General features: G+C 41.2%; 1 protein-coding gene across 4 annotated transcripts in view; it reads right to left on the reverse strand.

Annotated features, from left to right (window-relative positions):
- The window catches only part of FRMPD4 (FERM and PDZ domain containing 4), a 514,452-nt gene extending 498,710 nt beyond the window's left edge, over positions 1–15,742 (reverse strand). For 2 of the 4 annotated variants that reach the window (XM_043459255.1, XM_043459254.1), the window contains exon 1: positions 14,220–15,103. In XM_043459255.1, the coding sequence (XP_043315190.1) occupies positions 14,220–14,260 (41 nt within the window). In that variant the 5' untranslated portion in view covers positions 14,261–15,103. Of the gene's footprint in view, positions 1–14,219; positions 15,105–15,427 lie in introns of those variants that run through there. The other 2 variants (XM_043459256.1, XM_043459258.1) reach the window with 2 other exon arrangements.
- Between the last annotated feature and the right edge of the window lie 5,675 nt (positions 15,743–21,417).

Genomic DNA, 21,417 nt, shown 5'->3' on the forward strand with positions numbered 1-21,417 from the left:
CCCAGGGATAGAACCTGTGTCCCCATGCCTCCTGTATTAGCAGGCAGATTCCTTACCACTGAGCAATCTGGGAAGTCAAAATGTAATTAAGTTTAAAAAATTTATACATACTCTTTGTTGGGTGGTGGGGAACAAAAGAAAACATAGTTTTTCATTTTATTTATTATTTTTTTTTTAGTTTTTCATTTTATATTCCTATCAGAGAAAGAGTTATTTAGATATAAAAACTGACGGAACTTTGCTTCAGAGTACTCAATTCTACACAAAAAGTAGGAGATCATTTTTATAATCATATGATTTTTCCAGTTTCATCTCAATTTGCTAAAAAAAAAATTACTATTAGGGAACTACCTGGTAGTCAGTGGTTAGGACTCCATGCTTTCATTGCCAAGGGCCCAGGTTCAATCCCTGGTCAGGGAACTAAGATCCTGCAAGCCTTGCAGTGCAGCCAAAAAAAATTTATATATATATATAATAAAAATTACTACTAAAATTTTATAGATCTGAAATTTATATTATATCTCTATGGCATACATATATCCTTAATGTAGTAGACCATCTCTTGTGCTTCATTCATCCTAAATAGAGAAAACTAATTATAGGTTTAAACTATCTGAGTCAGCAATTTAAACTTTCATCCAGAGCAGATTTCTCAACATTTTGTCACATTTTGGGAGATCATATTTACCTAAATTTTGTTTTTTTTCTAAGTAAACTTCCTTTTCCCCCTAGATTCCCCCAATCTAATAACACCTTTATTAGTTTCTTATGTATCCTTTCAGTATTTTTAAACATAAATAATATTGCACTGTTGTATAATTTTCTATGTTCACTTAATAAGTACATCAGGAGATGGTTCTATACTACTGCATAGAGTGTTTCCTTTTTCTTTACTTTTTATAGCTGCAGTGTTTCATGCTATCTTAATTTATGTTCTTATAGATGCATTTCTTAGAATTTGCTTATTCTATATGTGTGTGTGTTAGTTGCTCAGTCATGTCTGACTCCTTGCGACGCCATGGACTGTAGCCCTCCAGGCTCCTCTGTCCATGGAGTTCTCCAGGCAAGAACACTGGAGTGGGTTGCCATTCCCTTCTCCAGGGGATCTTCCTGACCCAGGGAATGAACCTGGGTCTCCTGCATTACAGGCAGATTCTTCACCGTCTGAGCCACTATCAATAAAATGATAGAAGTTTAGAAACAAATAAAATTTAGAGGAAATATTGCATAATTTCCCCATTTTACAAACGTGAAGAAACAAAGATCTGCTTGATAAAAATCCACCTGATTTTTCTACCACCATTATGCAAGTCTTCCATCCCCAAATGCCTCAAGTCTTGTCACTAGGTTAACTTCTGTGACAAATGCTCCTTGTCAACTTTAATACCTTTGAGAAACCAGAATGTCCACAATTTTAGCATAAAATTTAAATACCACTTTAATGGCATCTCAAACTACCTTCTGACTTTTATGAGTTTTGAAATACTCAGTATGCTATTATTAATGTCATAAAAAATATGCTCATGAAATCCAAAGATTTCACTGTAAAGATATTCATCACATTATTATTCAAAGCAAAATACTGTAAAGAATTTAAATGTTAATTAAATAGGAAGTCATATAGTAAATTGTGGTATATATAGCTGTTTTTTTCATATGTGTAAAAAAATTTCATAATACAAGAATACATTTTTTAATTTAAAGATAGAATTGTGTATATAGGATACTATAATAACTATGTAAAATAGATGGAAAGGTTAAAGAAAATAGAAAGATAACAGTGATTATATCTCGCTGGTGGAATTTCAAATATTTATATATATATTTTCCCTTATACAGTCTATATTCTCAAAATTTTTTACAATAAAGTTATCTTACTTTTACAATCAAAAAAATCATGTTAAAATTCTGTTGATATTATTGGACTTTTGGATTTATATGGGTATCCTCACTTTTTTGAAATTCAAATTTATTTGTTAATAGTTACTACAATCCTAGGTTCAAAAAACCAAAAGAAAATAAAAATATAAAGTGTGGACGGGGACATGGAGATCCACCCATGTCTCCTATCTACCCAGTCTGTCTCACACATAATCCCCTGTACCCACACTTTACAGAATTAAATACTGTTGTTAGCTTTTTGTGTATTATTCTGGTCATTTTTACACAAACACAACAAATACATGTATTAAATCCTCCTTCCTTTTTAATACAAGTTTTTCCATTACTATTAGCACTTAACAATAAATATATTCAGAGATCTTTTTATATCGCTACATATAAAGAAGTTCCTTGTTCTTTTCCCCTCGGCCACACTGCATTTCATGTTAACTTTTAAGCCAAGTTCTCACAGACCTATTTCTTAAAATTTGCTCATTCAGTGCGATATTTTAAAAGTGCAATATAAAAACTAACCCTATGTCAAATATGTGCACTTTAACGAGACAACATCTTTCCTTTAGTACAGTGACAATTTCAATTTCTAGTACTTTATTTCCTTTCCCCAATATACTGTATGCAAGATACCCTGATCATGGGTTTGTTTGTTTTTTTATTGGACATTTACAATGTCCTGTTAGTTTCAAGTACACAGCACAGTGATTCAGTTTTATACACATATATTCTTTCTCAGATCCCTTTCCCTTACAGGTTAGTACACAATGCTGAATAGAGTTCTCTGTGCTCCACAGCAGGTCCTTGTCATGGGTTCTTCACTATCACATTTAAGTACCTAAAGCTGCTGCTGCTGCTGCTGCTAAGTCGCTTCATTCGTGTCCAACTCTGTGTGACCCCAAAGACAGCAGCCCACCAGGCTCCCCTGTCCCTGGGATTCTTCAGGCAAGAACACTGGAGTGGGTTGCCATTTCCTTCTCCAATGCATGAAAGTGAAAAGTGAAAGTGAAGTCGCTCAGTCGCGTCCGACTCTTAGTGACCCCATGGACTGCAGCCTACCAGGCTCCTCTGTCCATGGGATTTTCCAGGCAAGAGTACTGGAGTGGGGTGCCATTGCCTTCTCCAAAGTACCTAAAGCTCTCAATATCAAATCATTAAATATGATAACAAACGTTGTGTACAATTCTCTCCTGGCAGTAGAGAAAAACTGTGTATAATTGGAGAAGACTAGGATATTCAGGACTAGAAGAAACAGAGAGAAAACAAAGTGAGACTGTGAGGATCTAGGTCCAGATGTAGAACTGGGTCTCAACCTGTAGGGTTAGGCAGTGGGATTCACTGCTAAGGGTCCAACAGGCACAATAAATGAGCTCTGGCATCAGATCCTAAAGGTTAGAAGCAATCTGATCTGCTGAATGAAGTACAGAAGCAGGTATATCTATGAAAATTGATACTTGACCTCATGTGGAATGCAGCACACTTTCACTCTGATTCATTCAAAATTCACCAAATATTTACTCACTATCTACTCTGAACCAAGAAGTTTAATAAAAGCCTTCTTTAAAAAAAAAAGAAAAAGCCCTCTTTAGGAGGCTTGCCCTCAGAGAGCTCATAAAAGAGACACACTGCCAAACTGGACTCAATTGTAATATCATATGTAACAGTCAACTACTGCCATGGTAACACTGCGTAACAAACCTCCCCAAAACTCAATGTCATCCAACAATAAGTGCCTGTTTTCATACTCATAGGTTAACAGGATGATGCTGTGCATGGATCTAGCTTCTGGAACTAGCAGACCAACCCAGACGGTTCTTCATATACTAATGTAATAAGCGAAAAAGAAATGAACACAGCTTCTTAAGGCCGTCTACCAAAATTGATGCTCTGACCCCCGCCTGTGTTCCACAGGACAAAGCAAGTCACAAGTCCAACAGCAGTGGGTCAGGGAAGGACACTCTACGAGGAGGAACTGCAATTTCACACAGAAAAGGCTTGAACTCAGTGAAGGTTTAAGAATTGGGAACAAAAGTACAATCTACCACATAGTGAATGAATAAATGTTATGATAAAAGTAGGGCACGTGATGCCCAGCAAGACTGCGTACACAGCTAGACTAAATTTCCCAGCCACTCTCGCATTTAGATATGGCCAGGGTTGAGGTTAATGGAGTGTGGGTAGAAGGACGTACTTCAATTCCAGGCATTGCCCTTCAAAACCTCCCATCCAGTCTTCCCCCTTTTCTCTCCCATCATCTGTCGCTGAACCTTGGTGGGCAGGGTAACCTTGAATCGCATACTGAAGAGGAGACAGCCTCCAGCTTCTGGGTGCTCTGAGTGTGTAGAGCAGAGCTCCTTCAGTCCAGCAGGAAGGCCTTTTAGGGGCTCCAAGTAAGAATAAACCACTTATTCTCAAATTGAGGGGTTAACCTGCTAAAACAATCAGATTATCTTAACTAACAAAAGATGCTAGCCAAGTCATTTAACCCAGGATGGGGAGTTGGAAAGGCTATACGGAATAAGCATAGATTAGAAACTGAGAGATAAAAAACCAAATGGTCCTTTTCTAGGTGAAAGTGGGGGCAAAGTAAAGATTGTTCCAGACAAAATGAAGAGTATATTTAAAGGCTCAAGGGTATGACACAATTTAGGACTCCTAAAAAAGTTCAAGGCAGTTAGAGGTAGGGAGGATATGTGTGTGTTTGTTTGTGAGTGTGTCCACCTGTGTGTTTGGGGGTTGACTAGGAAGTTAATTAATTAAGGCTAGGGAGAAATAAAAGTTTCCAAAAATAAGATACCCAAAGGAAACAAAGTAAACAGGGGCCCGCCTCCACAGGGCAGAGATAAAGAATGTGGATTCTCCCCCAGGGACATTAAGGAGCAAGGAGATACACGGATAGAGGCGATCACATTTGCACTTTAGAAAGCTTCTAAATTCACCTCCAAGTGGTACAGTAAGTGTTAATAGCTAAAGACCCCAGAGGACGCTGCCAGGGCTGGCTGGGTGCGGGCTGTCCCCCCAGTCACAGCTTCCTTTCCCAATCCTAGCAAAGCAGGCAGACAAGGCTCTAGCCCCAGAGCAGAATGTGAGTCCTGGGCACAGAGCTCAAGAGCAGTGAAGTGCTCCTGTCAAGGGCGCTTATAAGCCACGTGATCTCTGTCACAACTATTCAACTTTGCCACAAGTAGCCACGGACAACACACAAGCAAATGAGCGTGGCTGTGTTCCAATAAAACTTTATTTACAAGAACTGGCAGGAGATAAGTAAATGAAAATATAAGTAAACATATCAGGTGGGCTAGACAGTGCTAATCCGTGCCCTGGGCCACAATGCAGGCAAGGCACGTGAAGAGTTTGTGACAAAACTAATCCCAGACTTCACTCCCTGTGTCCCTGAGACTCCCCCCGCCCCTGCCCTGGCATCAAGACTGGTGACCTGGACTGTGATTTTTATAAGAGGCAAGTACTCTCGACTCCAGTTAGATGGCCATTGCAAAATCACCATGGTTAGATGTATGAGCCAATGTAGAACAGTCTAGAATTGGCCAGATGGCTTCATGCTCTCCACCATAGCAATCTTCCACCAGTTAAATAATCGTGCCAGTTAAATATATAAAGACACTCCTTCCTACATTCGATGGGCGAACTTTAACATTAATTTGGTGAATTTTGGACTATTGTGTTCTTTAAAGATCATCTTTGTGAGATAATTATTATGTTCTCATTTTCAGTTAAGCAAATCTCATGCAATCTTTGAAATATAAGGAAACAACCAAAATAAACATTAAACCTGTAAAGCAAACCGGAATTGTAGGGAAACTGCTTTCCCTTTTCGAACTTGAGGCACATTTCTTTCATAAAAATAATAATATTTTTCTATCATTCAAAAAGGCTTTCCTAAAAGAAAAACTTACTGACACCTATAAAAACTCATTTTAGCATAATACTAATTTTGCTCATTGAGCTTATAGGGTAAAACACAGCATTCTTAGAAGTCCAAATTGATGACTTTTAAACCATTAATCATAGAAAACCATTTCAAATGTCAAAACAAAAATAAAAGTTTATTCTCTGAGACCAGTCCAAGAGACTTAACTTGCACACTCCTTTCCATTCTTGAGTTATTGATCCTGATCACTGTTCAGCTCAACAAATTACAATAATTCATTTGTTAAGAAGTATGAGAGTGGGTTTGTACATGACTTTATTCACTTATTGTCTAGTATAGAGTATTCATCATATACCAAATGCTGTAACCCTACTTGAAAATACATTTCTAAAAGAAAAGGGCAGGATGAAACTTTCTTATCTCTTTGTCAGGAAAAAATGGGAATGGTAACTTGGTTATCTAAAACTAAGGCTTAGAGTTCTTCAAGATACTTTCCACCACTGAAGTACATAATGACTTAATTGCTCAGAAGCAAGGCTACATACTCTTGATATGTCTTTGCCATGAAGAACTAAAGGCATATAAGTGACATCATATGATATTCACCTTTCTCTTTCTGACTTACTTCACTTAATATAATAATCTCTAGGTCCATCCATGTAGGTGCAAATGGCATTATTTCAGGAGGAGGTGGGCAGGGATGGAATGGGAGGTTGGGGTTAGCAGATGCCAACTATTAATATTTTATATAGAATGCATAAACAACAAGGTCCTACTGTGTAGCACAGGGAACTGTATTCAATATTCTGTAATAAACCATAACAGAATAGAAAAAAATTTAAAACAAAAAAAACTAAAGGCAGTCTAGTTTTTCATTATGATGCTCTCAATCAAATCACAAGAAAGTTGAGGTGAACTCAAGTAGAAATTAATACAGAGAACTGGAGTTTCTCTGTCTACAACTAAAGCCACTTATCTAGTTTTCTTTCCATGTGGAAAAAGATTAATGAAGGTCATCAGCCATTAGGACCAGGTGGCTCAAGTATACTGTAAGGAAATACCAGGCCTTCTCCTGTGGACTTATCAGTTCTCCACACACGTCAGTTGAGGCTATACAAGTCCTGTTGGCCCATTCTTTTTCCATCCATGTTAAACTAGAAGTTGAAAGCTTTATGGAAGGGAAGTATCACTCTAACACATATCTCTCCAGTCCAAAGAAAGTGGGCCAACTTAGTGACCAAAAAATAAGCATGCAAAATTGTCTCCAGTGCAACAAATACCACTAAAGCAGTTATGTGCACTTTTGATGCTCAGTGTCCCTACAGTTAAGTAAATAAGATCAGAAGCTTCAATAAAGACAAGGCCTACATTAACTGTGAATGTGAAAACAAAACAAAACAAAACTGTGAATGTGTACTGCTGAATGCATGTATTTAATATACTAAATTGAACATGTGTTGACAAAGCTTCTCTCCTTAACCAAACTCTAGCCAGGCTCCTCTGAGCCCTCCCTTGATGAGGTTTCAACCTTGGCCCAGAAAGAACTGAACAAACACTTCCTCCATTTCTAAAAACTCTAAAAACTCAAGGGTACACCCCTAGGATGATTTCAGCTCCATTTAAAGTGCTTGTCTGAGAAAATTTAAGGCTGCAAATGAATTGATTGCTGGTTCCAGCCCAGATCTGAAGATGGGGCCCCAGTCTCTCAGCTACTGTAGGAGGGCAGGAGTCTTAACTTTGATAAGAGCCAGTGGACAAAGCCAGATGGGTTTCACATGGACCAACCCTCTTCTTGCTTTTTGTAATATTTCACTTTCCTGCCTGGACTGAGCCCCAGCTCCCTCCCTCCCTCTTCCCACATTCTCCCTTTAGAATGCCCAGTCACCTGGATACAACTGGAAGCTGTAGTTCTGTTCCCACCAGTCTCTCTTCCCTCCTGCAATAGTATAGCACTGATTAAAATCTGTCCATGCGATTTTAACCAGCGTCTGGCTCTATTGATCTTTGACAGTGTGTATTTGGTTTTGCTTGTGCCCACACACACGTGCTGATAATGTAAAGAAGAGAACATAGGAAAAGGTAATGTTTTAAAATAAATAAAAAAGATGAAAAAAAAAAAAAAAAAGAAAGAAAAGGCACTGTTTTGCCCAGGAGTCAGTAAACTGTTTCTGGAAAGAGGCAGACAGTAACTATTTCAGGCTTTACTGGCCATAAGGGCCTTGGAGCATCTAGTCAACCTCGCTGGTGTAGAGCAAATGTAGACAAAGACAATCAGCAGACGCAGGAGCAGAGCTGTGTTCCAATAAAACTTTATTTATGGACACTAACATTTTTAATTCCATATTCTTCTTCTTTTGATTTGTTAAACCATTTAAAAATTTAAAAGATATTTAAAAACAATTCTTCAGTTCAGTTCAGTCGCTCAGTCATGTCCGACTCTTTGCGACCCCATGGACTGCAGCACACCAGGCTTCCCTGTCCATCACCAGCTCCTGGAGTTTACCCAAACTCATGTCCATTGAGCCGGTGATGCCATCCAACCATCTCATCCTCTGTCGTCCCCTTTTCCTCCTGCCTTCAATCTTTCCCAGCATCAGGGTTTTTTCAAATGAGTCAGTTCTTTGCATCAGGTGGCCAAAGTTTTGGAGTTTCAGCTTCCATCAGTCCTTCCAGTGAATATTCAGGACTGATTCCCTTTAGGATGGACTGGTTGGATCTCCTTGCAGTCCAAAGGACTCTCAAGAGTCTTCTCCAACACCACAGCTCAAAAGCATCAATTCTTCGGCACTCAGCTTTCTTTATGGTCCAACTCTCACATCCATACATGACTACTGGAAATACCATAGCTTTGACCAGACGGACGTTTGTTAGCGAAGTAATGTCTCTGCTTTTTAATATCCTGTCTAGGTTTGTCATAGTTTTTCTTCCAAGGAGCAAGCGTCTTTTAATGTCACGGCTGCAGTCACCAACTGCAGTGATTTTGGAGCCCAAGAAAATAAAGTCTGTCACTGTTCTTAGCTCACAGGTTGTATGAAAACAGTCAGCAAACCAGATTTGGCCCATAGGTCAGTCTGCTACCCCACGATTAAACGTGTTAATCTCCTTTCCTCGCTTTGATTAGCTTTCAAAGTTCAAGATCATTGAATGATAAGAGTGGTAGATTTAAGGACTGTATATCTCAACAAACGAAAAAAATGCTGCCAATGTTTCTCAATGAGCCAAGTATGAAATTCGTGGTTTTAAGTTCATTCCTTAAAGATAAATTTTCTAGTTCACTAATAATGGATATTCTCTCATAGTTAAACATCCATGCAAACTCCAAATGGAACACTGCTGCTGCTAAGTCACTTCAGTCGTGTCCAACTCTGTGCAACCCCATAGACGGCAGCCCACCAGGCTCCCCCATCCCTGGGATTCTCCAGGCAAGAATACTGGAGTGGGTTGCCATTTCCTTCTCCAATGCATGAAAGTGAAAAATGAAAGTGAAGTCGCTCAGTCGTGTCCGACTCTTAGTGACCCCATGGACTGCAGCCTACCAGGCTCCTCCGTCCATGGGATTTTCCAGGCAAAGTACTGGAGTGGGGTGCCATTGCCTTCTCTGCCAAATGGAATAATAAAGTAATAAAGTTGAACTCTGAGTGTGTATGCAATTATTAGAGAAATGCAAATCAAAACAACAATGAGATATCACCCCATACCTGTCAGAATGGCCATCATCAAAAAGTCTGCAGACAACAAATGTTGGCAATGATGAGGAGAAAAGGGAATCTTTCACTGTTGGTGGGAATGTAAATTGGGGCAGCCACTATGGAAATCTATGGAGATTCCTTAAAAATGTAATAAAAAGAACTACCATATGATCCAGGAATTCTACTGTTGGATATATATCTGGAAGATATATATCTGGAAAAAACCTGATAACACTAATTCAAAAAGATACCAGCATCCCAAAGTTCATAGCAGCACTATTTTCAGTAGTTAACATAGGAAGCAACCCAGGTGTCTATCGCCATATGCATAGATAGATAAAGAAGATGTGGTATAATGGAATATTATTCAGCCATAAAAAGAATGAAATTTTGTCATTTGCAGCAAAGTTCATGGACCTAGAGAATGTTATGCTAAATCAGACATAGAAAGACAAATACTATATGATATCGTTTATATGTGGAATCTAAAAAAAAAAATGAATGTACAAAGCAAAACAGAAAGATCCACAAATACAGAAAAAAACTAGGGGTTAACAGTGGGGACAGTGGAGGGAGGAGGGGAAAGATAGGGTTATGGGACTAAGAGATACAAACTATTTAATACTATGTATAAAATAGATAAGCAACAAAGACATATTGTACAGCCCAGGGAATTAGCTTGTAATAACTTTAAACAGAGTACAAGCTGTAAAAATACTGAATCACTATGCTGTATACCTGTAACTAACATAACATTGGAAGTCAACTGTACTTCAGTAAGAGAGAGAGAGAAATTAAACAGCTGGAAGGTTCATAAGCTGAAAGTGAGAATTTCCAGGTCATGTTTTTAAACAAGTAAGTTTCACTTCATCTGACAATCTACATCAAATTTTGATAGCAAGAAGGTAAATTCACTTGCCCCAAAGAGAGAGGGAGAGAGAGAGATGCCTGAAATATACATAGCCTGAACTAGACATCTTTTCCCAGAACAGCTAACGACTAGACTTTCACAGCTGCAAACTAGCAAGCTCTGGGAAACTAGAGTTAAATATTCCTAAAACAGGAATCTAGTTCTGTTATGAAACTGTTCATCATTTCACCTCATGACAGCCACGGAAATCAGCAGAACTCAGAAAGGACTCAGACGATGAGCAAGTAGCATTTTTAATAAAATTCAAATCCAGAGTCTTTGGGAGTTTTTCGTTGCTAGCCTCCAGAGTCACTATTATCAGCAACATTAATGCAATTACTTGGGTAAAAAGGGAGATGGGAAAAATCTGACCTTTGCATTGCTTCTTTAGCTGCCCTTTTTCCCTAGGAAATATTTGATTCTGAACAAGGGAAAGGTAAAGAATAAAAGTTTAGTAGTCTCTAAAACAGTTTTACATAAAATGTGAGGAAATGATAAATATATATATATATATATATATATTATTCTTACTCAAATGTATACTTGGAACAAAATTGGCACACATTATTTGTCACTGCTATATACCACAAAATTACTTGTGAAACTATAAGAAAATGTAAAATAAAGCAGCCCTCAAATTTACCTAACACTGCAAGAAAGAATATTCACATTAATAATTGGGACCAAATAATTATCTCAAAGTGTTCCATTTTGCTTAAAGAAAAGAAATCTTCATTTTTTCAATTCATGAACGCGTGGCTCAGTCTAATAACAGCCCTATGAGTTTTGGGTTTCAAATTACTTCCCTCAGGCAAAGGGGGCATAATCATATGTTTTTCTACTGAACTACATTCTTCTATAAACATTTCAAAAAGTGCATCTGCTTTACACATGAAACAGCCGATACAAAGAACAGTAACAATAAAAAATATATGCCTATTTTTATACTATTACTGGTTTATAAGGCAATCATCTGTAATGCTCTCATCTACAAAGATGGAAAATGATATATAACTGTTACCAAGGAAACATTGAAGTAAAATTGCATGTAAACTATCAAGCAGTTTAATAACCAGAAAATTAGAAGAACAAGGAAAAAACATCTCCAGATAGAACCATGACACACTGTGCCACCCACGACGGATGCAATCAAGGGTCACTACTCAAAAAGATGATGTAAAGGGTCCCAACTTGCCAGCTATTCCAATACTTGGCAGGTTTTTGTTTTTTTCTTTTTTAATGACGACCATAGGATGTAACTGAATTCTTAAGGGGCAATTTGTATTCTGACTTTTCACATGATAAAAAGAGTACAGGTTCTGGGAACAAGTGGTTAAATGTAGGTAGCTTGAAAAGTCAAAACACGTTGTTTATTAATTCAAGTGTGGATTAATATTCTCTTGGAATTCTCTGTAATTGCTACTTTCTTTACTCACTGGTGGGACAGTTAGCAAATATCAGACAGCAAATACTTCCTGAATGAACATTTAGAAACTCAAGTTCAACTCACTTAGGAACCAAAGGAAAGGCTAAGGCCTGGGGTAACTGTGTGTGTTCATCTCTAAACCAGGAGAATTTTAAGCACTCCAGTAACCACACTGATCAAAGCTAAATCCTTTAGGAAGATTATCCATTCCAAAATCAGGAAAGTCCTGCAGTGTAAGCACTTTTATACTTCACCTTTGAGAAAAGAACTTGATTTCTGTAACGGTGTTTAAAACACACACACAAGACTTTATTCCTTCAAGGGCAGAAACAAGCAGCTGCAAACATGTGTTTCCACATGCTGATGACCCTCTAAAGGTATGTCTATTTCAGCTTGGGGACCATCGTTGAGCTCACACTGAGAAACAAGAAGAATTCTTATGGATGGGAGATTTCTTAATCGGCACATAAGCTCAGAACATGTGCAGCTTCTCTCTTTAGAATAAACACTCTATTTGGATCATGTTAAGGATAGAAAGTGAAATTCACACTCATTTACTAAATTTTAACCTCTCTTTAAAATAAGATACTAATCCCCCACAGCCTGGCTTGGGTTTTGCAAAAGCTCAGATTTGTGAATATCATGAAGGCATCCTAGAATTGAGTAAAAGAGTATAAAACATCTTTTCACTGATACACAGCACTGTTTTCCCCCAAGCTCTGAAGTTTAAGGACAAAATCTAGGCTCTAGATGTTTCATTAATCTTAACGTTTTTAGCATTTGAGGCAATCGACAGCTATCTTGGTTACTTTGAACTATACTATCCGTTGAACCTCCCTTTCTCTTGGGCATCTCTCTGTCCATCAGAGATGGCACCAGGCAACTGCTAAACCCTTGCTCACAACCCTTTCCTGTCCATGGTTCATGATTTGACAGCTGTTTATAATCTAGCCACAGGCAGCAGCATGCAGGAAGTTAATAGAATAGAAGTGTGAAGCCATGGCCTTTGATAATATCGGTATGAAATCAAACAATCTGCCACAGTACAATCATCCACCACTCAACTTACTAGTCTTCTATTACGCAGGGCAATGCCTCTTAGGGGTTGGACATACTTACCCATCAGCTATATACCCCAAGTCTACCCAGACTAAGTTACACTGGAGCCTCTCCCCAGGAAATCTGCTTGGCACATTAAGACCCACCGAACGTGAATAGAGAAGGAAGGTGGAGATGGGCAAGAACAAATAAAGACTGGTGGATGTTGGAGAGAGGCACATCTGAAAGGTAACATCCAAACTGAATGTTTCTGAAATGACCCAAACATACTTCAGCAAAGCAAAGTCAACATACATTTCTGTCAAAACAAAGTCAACATACATTTCTGACTGCTTGACATTACTCACTCTTGCCTGATGCAATCGACACTTCCCACCTTGACACTAATTATTCTCTCGGGAGTGCAAGGGAGTATAAAGCAGGTCCTAAAGACCTCTGCTGTCTCCCTCCTAAGGTCGAGGTAGTAACTGCTATCAAGAGCTCAGGCCGGTACTTCCAGAGACCTGGGCAGCAGAGGTGGGGTACAGTCTTCTAAGTCTCCTCACACTGGGCTCTTCCCAGTGAATGCCACTTCCTGGGCTTGCTGAAGTCTCCGGAAGGAAGCGTAAGCAGGGCAGGAGACCTAGGAGGAATGCTCTGACCGGATAAAACCTAGGTAGCCAAAGAGTGGGAACGTTCCTCCTCTACCAGAACGGCCTGAGAAATCTGCCTGAATTGATGATTTTTCTTCCGTTTCAACAACATGGCCACTTGGAAGCATTTCTAAATCTCTCCAGGCTTAGAACTACACAGTTGCGCAAAGAAAAGCTAAAGGGCTTTCTCTTCTGTCTCCATGACTTCAGCATCTAGGTCACTGCTGGGAACACCTGACAGGTTACCTGGGCCACCTGCAAGCTGACTTTTCAGGGGTGTGGAGGTCCAGTTTTGGGGTGGGGGGCTGGGGGTCACTTTTGGTCACTGCTGCTTAGAAAGCAGGAACCCAAGCTCTAAGCACTTCTGGTTTTCCCTAGCAGGCGCGATTACAACCATCTTCTCTTAGCCCTGAATTATACATGTGACCCCAGGCACCACTGGGGCTTTTCTCAGGGAAAACAAACTGTCGTGAAGATTGCTCTGTGCGTGAGGGCGTGTGTATCTGTGTGTGTATGTGTGGTCTACAGCCGTGGCTCCACAAGCCCCACCAGCCAGTGAGAGAGAAGTTGAACGCGGCAGCCCCTGGCCACCTCGCTTCCGTCCTAGCTTAAGCCCAGCTGCTCTCTCGGCTTTTGCTTCTCCCCGAGGCTCCCGAAAAATAAAGCACCAAGTTGCCCACGGCGGGGGCCCTGGGTGCACGTGAACCGGCGCGGCCCCTACCTCGAGAGCTTTGCAACCTTCACAAAGCTGAAGACATCCATGCAGGCAGCCGGGGACCCCGAGCGCGGTGGCTCCGTCGCCCCTTGTCACGCCAGCAGCAGCGGCAGCCTCGGCAGCCCCATGGCCGGGCCGGGACCTCAGCGCGCCCCGGGGCTCGGGTGGCGGCGACGACGGGTGGCGGCGACGACCCGGGAGAGCCCGCACCTGGAAGCGGCGGCTGCTACCCCCCTCCGGCCGCAGGCTGCGTGTGCATCCCCGGGCAGGACCATTGATGGGCGCCGGTGTCGGGAAAACTCAATGGAGAGGGGGCCGGACCGGGTGCGAGGGGCGGGGGTGGGGAACGCGGCCCGGGCACCGCCGGGCGCCCCCGGGGAGGGCGCTGCTCCTGCTCCCCGACCCGCCGGCCCCGGCAGCCCCGCGTGCCGAGGAGCGCAGACTGAGCCGGGAGGCGGCGGGCGAGCCCGGCACACGCGCGCGCACCCCTCCCGGCACTGCAGCTGCCTGCCTGCCTCCTTCCCCGAGCCCAGTCCCTTTTCCTCTCCCCACCCCCAACCCGCGGGTGGTGGTGGTGGGGGGGGGCCCTCCTGTCACCGCTGCCTCTGCCTCCGGATCCGAAAGATCTGATCTAACAGTCTCGGACACACCGGGGGGCCGTGAACGCTGCCCCCTCCCTCCCCAAACCTAGCGAGAGCCGGGCCACCGCAGATCGCCCAAAGCCTCGGCGGGTTCCATAAACAAAACTAGCGGTCGGAAAGCAGCAGGGCTGGTCGAGGCTGGGTCGTTATTCTAGGGGAAGGGGAGGGAGATGCCCGGCGAGGCGGGCTGATTTGGAGAGCGCAGAGTTCCCACCGCTTCCCCGAACCGCTGGAGCGCGACGTGACAGCTGGGTTGGCTGGGAAGGTGTGTCTTTGGACAGCAGCACCGGGAGGGAGTCGGAGAAAGAAGAAAATAAGAACGAGAGGCATCGGCGGGGGGCGGGGGTCATACACAGAGCTGCTTCTTTCTAGAGGGGCAGCGAGATGAGGGTCCCAGGAGCCAGCGGCGCGGAGCCTAATAGGGATGGGGTTTCGAAATCTAAAGGAAGAGAAGGGAGGAGAACGGGGGTCTGGCAGGCGGAGCAGCCGCTTTCTCAAATTGAGCGGTGGGTGAAGAAGGAAAAAACCGTACTCCAAACATGAAAACCAAAACACAGAAACATAAACACATACCTTAGGCAGAGTAAACTCCAAGTTGCAGCCATTTAGAACTCCTAGCCTTCTCTTTTACATAATTATCTGGGATAATCCACCCCTCTTCATTAACTCAGTTTTATCTCCCCCGAGGCTCAGGCTTCCTCGGGCCCCCTTTTTCTTGTTCTTTATCTTCGAGACTCAAGGCCTCTTCCCCAAAATCCTTTACAAATTTCTCCCCAGACTCTGTGAAGGTCAGATGGCCGCACAAAGTGTGTTCTCCCACCCAGAAGCGTTCACCTGATGACAGGGCCACCGCGAGGAAAAGATGCCACCCCCGAAATGTTGGAGGATCTGGCCAGCTCACTTCTGGCTCTCCAACAGGATTAGAGAAAAGGAAATAGGTTTAAAGTTCCCAGACTTCTGCTCCTATCCTGGTCTGTCGCTGCATTTAAAGTCTTCAGTATTCAAGCCTAGTGCTTCCACTTTTTTTTTTTTTTAAAGGCATTTCTTTCAAAAATTAAACATCAAATCAGTAGCAATCTGAAAGCTCTGAATGACTTGAGACTCAGGCACAAAATTACATTATTTTTACAAATAAATAGAATCCATTTTCCTTTAGCTTCTTGTAGATAGACTGGTTTAATTTCATGAATGGGTAACTACTCATGATCAGAAGAGGCAAGAAGGACCTTGGCTTTTGAACCCCCTATCCTTTGTGTAAAAATAATTATAGTCTGGGTCTGTACTGTGCTTTATGATTTTGAAAGCGCTTTTGCATTTGAGTCTCATAGCAACCCTGTCATATAAGTAGGCAACATGTTTAAAAACGAGAAATCTTTTTTTTTTTATGCCACAATCTATTCTCAATAAATTGTCAGCACTAGACAGATGAGTTTTAAACGTTGGGCTTCCCTTGTGGCTCAGCTGGTAAAGAATCTGCCTGCAATGTGGGAGACCTGGGTTCAAACCCTGGGTTGGGAAGATCCCCTGGAGAAGGGAAAGGTTCCCCACTCCAGTATTCTGGCCTGGAGAATTCCATGGAATGTACAGCCCATGGGGTGGTGGACAGGACTGAGCAACTTTCACACTTTCATTTTCAGGTAAGATTACTTGTCTGATCCAAACTCTGCAAAAGCTCTCCATTCTTTTTTGAGCTGAAGTCGCACTCCTACAATGACCAGTGAGGCCCTAGATGCCTGGACCTTGATTTCTCTGACATCATCTAATTACTTCACATCTCCCCTCACCCTTACTAGGCCCCAGCAACACTGGCCTCCTTGCATTCTTCTTCAACTCTGCAGGCACCCTCCCACCTCTGTCTCTTTGCAATGGTTGTTCCCTCAGCCTGTAATGCTCTTCCCTCAGATATTTGCATGGCCAGCTCTTTTGCCTCTTCAAGTCTTTGCACAAATATCCCTTCCAAAAAACCACCTCTGAAAACCTCTTTAAAATGGCAAGACCTCCACGCCCTGAGACTCTGAGGCCTCATTAACTGTTTTTCCTCCTTGTTTCCATAGCACTTATCACCCACTATTATATTATATAATTTATTTTTATGTCTGTTGCTTCTTGTCTGATTCTCTTGCTGGAATAAAACCTTCACAAGAGCAGTGATCTTTTTTGGTTTGTTTTTTTGTTTTCATGGGTCCCCTCCCCATGCATTACTGATGGATCCCAAATGCCTAGAACAGTTCCCTGGATGTAGAAGAACCTTAATAGATACTTGTTGAATGAATGAATTTTATGCTTGTGAGATTCACAGCCAAACCAGCGCTGGCCAAGCATCCCCACTGGGTACTGCTCCTTCTCTGACCTCATTGCTGACGTTTGTTCATCTCCCACCACTCCTCCATACCCAGCATCCCTCATCCTCCTTTGGCTTACTAATGATAACAGCGAAGGCCCTCATAGTCTTCACTAATTAATCCGCTTCACCCTGTCTACCTTTCCCCAAGAGAATAGCCACCAGAGCCTTCCTTCATCTCAGAATCAACTGGCAGCACAAGATCACCTCTTGAGAGGGAAGTGAAGCAATGCCTTGGGAGAATGTGTTTTGAAAAAGTGCTCCCTTCTGAGAACAGAACAGTTGAGATGCCCTTTTAAAAAAGATAATCCTATTAATCAAGAATTATGCCAGATACCAAATAGCTAGTTATTCAACAGTGGCAGTGTCAGGAAATAGGTATTATGTTTACTTGTAGAGAGACAGCCTCCCTTCAAGACATCTGGTCTACCTGGAACAGCTTGCTGTTGGGCTTTCAATCTTTGCCAATTTGCGCACTATAGTTATGAATGGTGCAGATGCCGACTCTCCACCGTCTAATTGCCAACAGGGGGAAACAACGACTGGCTTCTCCAGTTCTTTATACTCCTCTGGTACATTAATTATCTAAAATGTTTTCTAATGGATTGATACATATTTTTTTAAAGCAAAGAGATTTCCCCGCTCCTCCTTTGTTTTTCATTGACATAAAAATGGAAGAATCTGCTCCCTTGAAACAAGCTAACACAGCCAGTTGATATGTTTAAGCTCTCTTGGCAGAGAGACAAAGATGTGAGTAACTGGTCTCCAGGCCCTGTTCCCTCTCTAGGTGCCAGGTGTGTGCTGCAGAGGTTGGGATAGGTTTCTTTGTCTAGCATGAAATGGATCTGCCTAAAACAAACAAAAACCAATGTGTGGCATTTGAATACACGTGGTTTTCTGAGGTTTTATTTTCAACCTGGACACTCTCTAAGGCCCCTTAAATATCTTGTAGAGATTAACTCATTGGAAACTGTACCACCCAGCCTTGAGAATCTGTTTTCTTTGCTTTACTTGGCTCAAAGTGGCATTTGGTCATTTCTGAGAACAAAACACTTTCAAACACATTCACAAATAAGAGACTTAAGGGCATCAGATCCAGAGTAAGACATTTAACTTTTCTGAGACTCAGTTTTCCCAGCTGTGAAATGAAAATGTGTATTTCTACCTTACCTAGAATGAGTCCTTGAGGTTGAACACCAATTCAGAGTTGACTACATGTAAGTTGAGGCACATGACTATTAACTCCAGAAGGATTTTCACAACTGTCTTGAGCCTTGGCAGTAAAAGTTTCAGCCCATAAGATCATTACTTTGAATGTAAAAACATCTGCTTAGATTGATCAGAGGAAAATATCTGCTTTGATTGATCAGAGGTGGGTGTTTTGCCTAAAAATCAATCTCATTGCTTCCTGGTCAGTCACCAGAGCCCCAAGCAGCTGTATCTTTTCTGCTCTGAGGGCTTCTCAGGGAAAAGAGGGAGGCATTTTTTCATTACTGTTAAGACCTTATTTTAAGCTAGTGTCAGGAATCTGCTACTGGGCCAGATGTTCTGTAGCTGATGGTAGCTGAGGATTCTTTTGCTGCAAATTACAGTAGAGAGAGCCCCATGCATTTCTCAGTTGGACTGTAGCATCTTGGCCATCTGGTCACAGTCTCGAAAACAGAAGTGAGTAGGTAAAAGCAAGGTATCCACTAACTCAATAATTATTTAAGGAATTCTCCTATGAACCAGTTGTTGTTCTAGTCACTGGAGAATACAGAAAGCAGCAAAACAAGTTTCTGTTTGCATAAACTTTACATTTTAGTAGAGAAGATAGATGATAGACAGCAAAATAGAAAAAGAGCAGATGGTGAAGTGCAGAGAATTAAATTCATTTTGATTGAAAGGAAGTCATGAGATGACTAAGATCCAATTGTCAAAGAAGATTTCTCCAAGGAGGTATCTATCAACAAATGAATGGATAAAGAACATGTGGTATATACATACAATGGGATATTACTCAGCCATAAAAAAAGATGAAATAATGCCATTTGCAACAAGGATGGACCTATAGAATATTATGCTTATTGAAATAAGTCAGAGAATGACAAACACTCTATGTTATTACTTATATATGGAACCTAAAAAATAACACAAACAAATATATATAGCATAACAGAAACAGACTCAGATATAGAAAGCAAACTAGTGGTTACCAGTGGGTGAGGGACGGGGGAGGGTCAAGATAGGAGTACAGGATTAAGAGATAAAAATGACTATGTATAAAATAAATAAGCAACAAGGATATAATGCATAGTACAAGGAAATATAGCCTTTAGTTTGTAATAATTTTAAATGGAGAATAAGTTTTTGTGTGAACATACATTCCATTTCATATGTTACCTAGGAGTGGGATTGCTGCATCATGTGACAAATTTTGTGTTTAATTTTATAAGAAACTGCCAATTTCTTTTTTTTTATTATTTATTTATTTATTTTTTTATTATTATTATTTTTTTTCCAGTGGGTTTTGTCATACATTGATATGAATCAGCCATGGATTTACATGTATTCCCAATCCCGATCCCCCCTCCCACCTCCCTCTCCACCCGATTCCTCTGGGTCTTCCCAGTGCACCAGGCCCGAGCACTTGTCTCATGCATCCCACCTGGGCTGGTGATCTGTTTCACCATAGATAGTATACATGCTGTTCTTTTGAAATATCCCACCCTCACATTCTCCCACAAAGTTCAAAAGTCTGTTCTGTATTTCTGTGTCTCTTTTTCTGTTTTGCATATAGGGTTATCGTTATCACCTTTCTAAATTCCATATATATGTGTTAGTATGCTGTAATGTTCTTTATCTTTCTGGCTTACTTCACTCTGTATAATGGGCTCCAGCTTCATCCATCTCATTAGGACTGGTTCAAATGAATTCTTTTTAATGGCTGAGTAATATTCCATGGTGTATATGTACCACAGCTTCCTTATCCATTCATCTGCTGATGGGCATCTAGGTTGCTTCCATGTCCTGGCTATTATAAACAGTGCTGCGATGAACACTGGGGTGCACGTGTCTCTTTCAGATCTGGAGAAACTGCCAATTTCTTTTCCAAAGTGGCCATACCATTTTGTATGTATGTATATACATGCAACATATGAGTCTGTATGTATGTATAGCAAGGAGATCAAACCAGTCAGTCCTAAAGGAAAATCAACACTGAATATCCATTGGAAGGACTGATGCTGAAGCTGAAAGTTCAATACTTTGGCCACCTGATGTGAAGAGCTGACTCATTGGAAAAGACCCTGATGCTAGGAAAGATTGAAAGCAGGAGGAGAAGGGGGCAACACAGGATGAGATGGTTGGATGGCATCATTGACTCAATGAATATGAGTTTGAGCAAACTCTGGGAGATAGTGAAGGACACGGAAGCCTGGCGTGCTGCACTCCATGGGGTCGCAAAGAGTAGGACACGACTGAGTGACTGAACAACACATACACAAAAAAACCTATGGGGAAGTAGGTGGGAGGGGGTTTCAGGATGGGGAACACATGTACACCCATGGCTGATTCATGTCAATGTATGGCAAAAACCACTACAATATTGTAAAGTAATTAGCCTACAATTAAATAAATTAAAACAATACTGAACTATGCTGTACACCTGAAAATAATATAATATTATAAATCAACTATACTTCAATAAAAAAAGAAATACCCCACCCTCCAGACTCCTTATTCCTCTTTGCTTTAGTTTTCTCCATGTGCTTCATATCATAGGATACTTTAAATTTGTTTTTAATTTCCTATTTCCCCTACCAGAATATGAGCTCCATAAAGGGGAAAAAGGGAAATATTGTTGATTGAATGAATGACAGAATACATTACATTTCATAGAGATGAAGTGACTTGCTTAGAGTCACACACACAGTTCATAGCAGAGTAAGGATCAGAACCCTGTGTTCTTTGCACTACGTTAACTAATGCTTCCTGAATCTGAACTAGCACACAATGGATAGTAGATTTTCTGAAAGAGAAAGAGCAACTAGGCGGGAGAGAGAATGCTTCCTGGAGGTGGTGATGTGTGTACTTGTGTGTGTATGTGCTCAGTTGCTCAGTTGTGTTCAAGTCTTTGCCATCCCATGGACTGTGTAGCCTGCCAGGATCCTCTGTTCATGGGATTTCCCAGACAAGAATCTTGGAGTGGGTTGTCATTCCCTTCTCCAGGGGGTTTTCCTGA

The sequence above is a fragment of the Cervus canadensis genome, chromosome X (assembly GCF_019320065.1).
Source record: "Cervus canadensis isolate Bull #8, Minnesota chromosome X, ASM1932006v1, whole genome shotgun sequence".
NCBI classification, from domain to species: Eukaryota; Metazoa; Chordata; class Mammalia; order Artiodactyla; family Cervidae; genus Cervus; species Cervus canadensis.